Below are 4,851 nucleotides of genomic sequence, written 5' to 3'. Positions count from 1 at the left end.
GAGGTGACCAAGAACCCGATGGTCACTCTGCCAGAGCTCTAGAGTTCATCTGTGGAGATGGGAGAACCTTCCAGAAGGACAACCATCTCTGCAGCACTCCACCAATCAGGCCTTTATGCTAGAGTGGCCAGACGGAAGCCACTCCTCAGTAAAAGGCACATGACAGCCCGCTTGGAGTTTGCCAAAAGGCACCTAAAGACTCTAAAGATTCTCTCGTCTGATGAAACCAAGACTGAGCTCTTTGGCCTGAATGCCAAGCGTCACATCTGGAGGAAACCTAGCACCATCTCTACGGTGAAGCACGGTGGTGGCAGCATCAAGCTGTAGGAATGTTTTTCAGTGGCAGGGACTGGGAGACTAGTCAGGAGTGTGGCAAAGATGAACGGAGCAAAGTACAGAGAGATCCTTGATGAAAACCTGCTCCAGAGCGCTCAGGACCTCAGACTGGGGCAAAGATTCACCTTGCAACAGGACAAAGACCCTAAGCACACAGCCAAAACAATGCAGGAGTGGCTTCGGGACAAGTCTCTGAATGTCCTTGAGTGGCCCAGCCAGAGCCCGGACTTGAACCCGATCGAACATCTCTGGAAATACCTGAAAATAGCTGTGCAGCATTGCTCCCATCCAACCTGACAGAGCTTGAGTTGATCTGCAGAGAAGAATGGGAGAAACTCCCCAAATACAGGTGTGCCAAGCTTGTAGCGTCATACGCCAAGAAGACTCGAGGCTGTAATCGCTGTCAAAGGTGCTTCAACAAAGTACTGAGTAAAGAGTCTGAATACTTACGTAAATGTGATATTTCATTTTTGTACATTTGTAAAAAAGTTTTTGCTTTGTTATTATGGTGTATTGTGTGTAGTTTGATGAGGCAACAATTTATTTTTAATCAATTTTATAATAAGGCTGTAACGTAACAAATTGTGGAAAGTCAATGGGTCTGAATACTTTCCGTTTGCACTGTATTACAAAATTGGCCGTTTTCATATATTTCTACATATATGTTTATATATTTAAATATATGGTGTGGAAATACATTTTCACAATATGCTGTGGTAGCTAGTAAAACATATTGCAAAATATACTTGATAAATATATGTTACCATGTATTTTAATGAATGGAATATGTTTCTTTTTTACTTTAGATACTGTAGCTAGGCTACATTAAAATTCAATGCATACAACTACAAAGTTCAGCAGTAAATCACAATAGCAGGCTGTGGTATACTTTGACAAGTTTGAATGAATGACAACTAAGAGAGTTTTCAGTCATCTTTATTTTGTTCTCAAATAACTTGGCCCATTGTTGAATTGTGGCATCGGAATCACTGGAAGGTCGCATCTGAAACACAAAATATAATGTACAAATTACATCTGTGACCTTCACATCTGTATTTGAAAATAATGTCTTTGAACATCAAATGTATACTTACAATACATTTGAAATTGTGATTGACAGCTCAGGAAAAATATATTTTAATACATTTTTAAATATTTGTACAGATATGTTCTACGTTCAAGTGTATTTTTAAATAAACACCTAATTTATTTGTACTATGTTTCATAAGTGGCAGGTAGGCTATACCTCAATAGCTGCAGAATGCATTGTCAACTATAACTCAATGATCCAACTTGTGCATGCAAAATGCCACTTTGGGAACCTAATGCTAAGTTACTAGAGGTCAATAGAGACTCAACATTATCATCGGGGTAGAGAAGATTATGAGGTGTGTGTATTTTACACATATATAAAAAATATATATTTACATATATTTAATTTATTTATTTATATATTGTATGAATACATAATAAAAACATTTCCCCAATATATTTCCATTTTATTGAAATACATTCCAATATATAATTGTTCCGTATGGGAGCCTAGGCCTATATGTGCACCATGAGTGAGGCCTTTCTAATAATATTAAATGACTGTAAATGTTTATTTCCAGGAAATCTCTTTCCTATCCTGAGACTTTTCTATGGTGGTCGAATCGAATGAGGGGGAGGAGGGAGCGAGTTACAGGAGGCTGGGGTGCCTTCAGCTTGAATAACTTCATCCCGTGATCTCTCTCTCTCTCTCTCTCTCTCTCTCTCTCTCTCTCTCTCTCTCTCTCTCTCTCTCTCTCTCTCTCTCTGAACACAAGCCTTAAAATATGCTTTTCTCTCCCATGATCTCTCTTCAGCCCTAATAGAGTAGGGTAGTGGTAGTAGTGGTATATGTGAGTTAGGTTAGTTAGTTAGTAAGAGGCTTGTATGTTTACTGGCTTATTAGTGAACTCATGACGCACCGCAGCAGTAGTTAATGAAACCGTTTTTTTTTTTACCGCTTTCTATTCTAAAACCATGTATAGAGACGGAGTGCTCCACAAGAAGAACAGAAAAGACTTTATACCTTATTTTCTAGGACTAGTTTTAGTTTTATATTGCACGGTCCATCTTGTGTCTTTCACTGCAGCAGCAGCTCAGGAGGACTCCCATTCCAACAGAGTGCGCCGGGCGCTGGGTGAGTGTTAATATCTCCCCATCAAGCCTGATAATCAATTATATCAAGCCAATAAATGGTGACAATGTTTTCGCAGCTAATGGCGGTGACTAATTGAGAACGAATCCCCATAACGTTCCTATGAAGAATAGACACAATGTTGCCACTGTGGTCATTCAGTAATGTTACAGACATTTATTCAAAAAGCCTAGAATTATGTTATTGTAGACTTTTACTTTCTTTTTTCACTTCAAATGTTTCTTTTTATTGTATAAGTTTCATACCTACATATGTATATTTTTTTACTGAGTTTGTAGTCTGTTACTTTCTATAACTTAGACAACTCTGTGTGTGTTGTTTCAGAGAATGAGACAGAGTGTATTACAACGCAGTCGTCTGAGTTTCCAGAGGGGTTCTTCACACTACAGGAGAGGAAGGATGGAGGACTCCTCATACACTTTATGATCATATTTTACATGCTGCTGGCAGTTGCTATAGTCTGTGACGACTATTTTCTACCTTCTCTAGAACTTATCAGTGACCGTAAGTCACTCTCTGTGTGTGTGTGTGTGTGTGTGTGTGTGTGTGTGTGTGTGTGTGTGTGTGTGTGTGTGTGTGTGTGTGTGTGTGTGTGTGTGTGTGTGAGCGTTTGTCTGTGTGTGAAATGGCAACATCTCTTGGTCTCCTTTCCAGGTCTGGGTCTATCTCAGGACGTAGCAGGAGCCACCTTTATGGCAGCAGGCAGCTCTGCTCCTGAAATGGTCACTGCCTTTCTGGGTACGTAAGGCATCTGAAACATATGCACAACATATAATTACTATGGCTTGTTGAGAATAACTGCACCTCACTACAATCATCATCATCATGTGTTAACAAGTGTGTGTGTGTGTGTGTGTGTGTGTGTGTGTGTGTGTGTGTGTGTGTGTGTGTGTGTGTGTGTGTGTGTGTGTGTGTGTGTGTGTGTGTGTGTTGTCTTACCCAGGTGTGTTTGTGACAAAGGGAGACATTGGTGTGAGCACCATCGTAGGATCAGCTGTCTACAACCTCCTGGGGATCTGTGCTGCTTGTGGACTCCTGACCAAAGTGGTATGTGTACAGTACACACATTATGGGAAGCCTTACCTAACCATAAAGAGCTCAGTGGTATAATAATCATCCACTCCAGCCAGGGGCAGCTTTAGTAGGTTAAGGAGGGGAGATGATTGTGTAAACCGTTATAGTGTGTGTGTGTGTGTGTGTGTGTGTGTGTGTGTGTGTGTGTGTGTGTGTGTGTGTGTGTGTGTGTGTGTGTGTGTGTGTGTGTGTGTGTGTGTGTGTGTGTGTGTCGGGCTGGTCCTGGCCGTTCTGCCGCCCACGTAGAAATCAGGTTCATTTTCGGTTCTGAATGAAAGTTGAAAAGACGCAATTTCTATGTTTAGGACATATCGAGGCTGGTCCATACCGGACCAAATCTGAGCCAAGCATAAACGTCTATGATTGGTTAAGATTTGGTCCAGACCGGATGGTCCGGATGAATGTCCATGGACATGGAAATCAAGGCCAAAAGGCATCCGAAAGGAGTTGGCGTCAGTCCGTGCTTACTGCGGTGTAGCCTACAGTGTCGCCTGAAATAAACTGTTCTGAATCCATGTGGTAGGCCCACCGATAGTAAAACAGGCCGTTGCATTGGCTTTATTAGTCCTGATTCCTGTGACTTGGTTATTTAAGCTCTGAATATCAGCTACCCAACTTCATCAGGAGGAGTTATCTTGAGTCTATTTGCAATGTGTTTATACAGCTGGAAATGCAGAAGTATTTTCTTTTTCGCTATGATCAGCTCATCAAAAATGTATGGATACAAACTTGAAACCACTGATAATGAGAGTTTGGCCCACGGGATGAATCTCCTGGACAGCAGGTGTGAGTAACCTGATTGTCCAGACCATATTGTCCGTTTTACTTTGACCTGTCCTGTTTTTAGGATATGTTGTTTGTTAACATGTCAGCGCAATTTTTATTTGATCGGGTGCCATTTAGGTTAAACTATTTGATTGGAGCAACCTGCATGGTGTAAGAAGTTTCTGTCTATTTACATTGTCATACATTTTATCTCCAGCCTGTAAGCTACAGGCAGGTAGCCAAGTAGTTAGTGTTGGGCCAGTAACCGAAAGGTTGCTGGATCGAATCCCTGAGCTGACAAGGTAAAAATCTGTTGTTCTGCCCCTGAGCAAGGCAGTTAACCCACTGTTCCCCTGGCGCCGAAGACGTAGATGTTGATTAAGGCAGCCCCCCGCACCTCTCTGATTCAGAAGGGTTTTGCTAAATGCGGAAGACACATTTCAGCTGAATACATTCAGTTGGACAACTGACTAGGTATCCCCCTTTCCCTT

At 41.5% G+C, this 4,851-nt stretch overlaps 1 protein-coding gene across 1 annotated transcript in view; it reads left to right on the top strand.

Moving 5' to 3' along the window:
• The first annotated feature begins 2,154 nt into the window (after nt 1-2,154).
• Nucleotides 2,155-4,851, top strand: part of LOC115203358 (sodium/potassium/calcium exchanger 5) — a 17,860-nt gene continuing 15,163 nt past the window's right edge. Inside the window, exons 1-4 of the mRNA XM_029767991.1 lie at nt 2,155-2,503; nt 2,846-3,025; nt 3,176-3,259; nt 3,465-3,568. Of these exons, the coding sequence (XP_029623851.1) occupies nt 2,344-2,503; nt 2,846-3,025; nt 3,176-3,259; nt 3,465-3,568 (528 nt within the window). The 5' untranslated portion in view covers nt 2,155-2,343. The remainder of the gene's footprint in view (nt 2,504-2,845; nt 3,026-3,175; nt 3,260-3,464; nt 3,569-4,851) is intronic.

This window comes from Salmo trutta, chromosome 12, assembly GCF_901001165.1.
Source record: "Salmo trutta chromosome 12, fSalTru1.1, whole genome shotgun sequence".
Lineage (NCBI taxonomy): Eukaryota > Metazoa > Chordata > Actinopteri > Salmoniformes > Salmonidae > Salmo > Salmo trutta.
The sequence above is the reverse complement of the archived record's forward strand: the minus strand, read 5'-3'. Positions and strand labels throughout refer to the sequence as shown.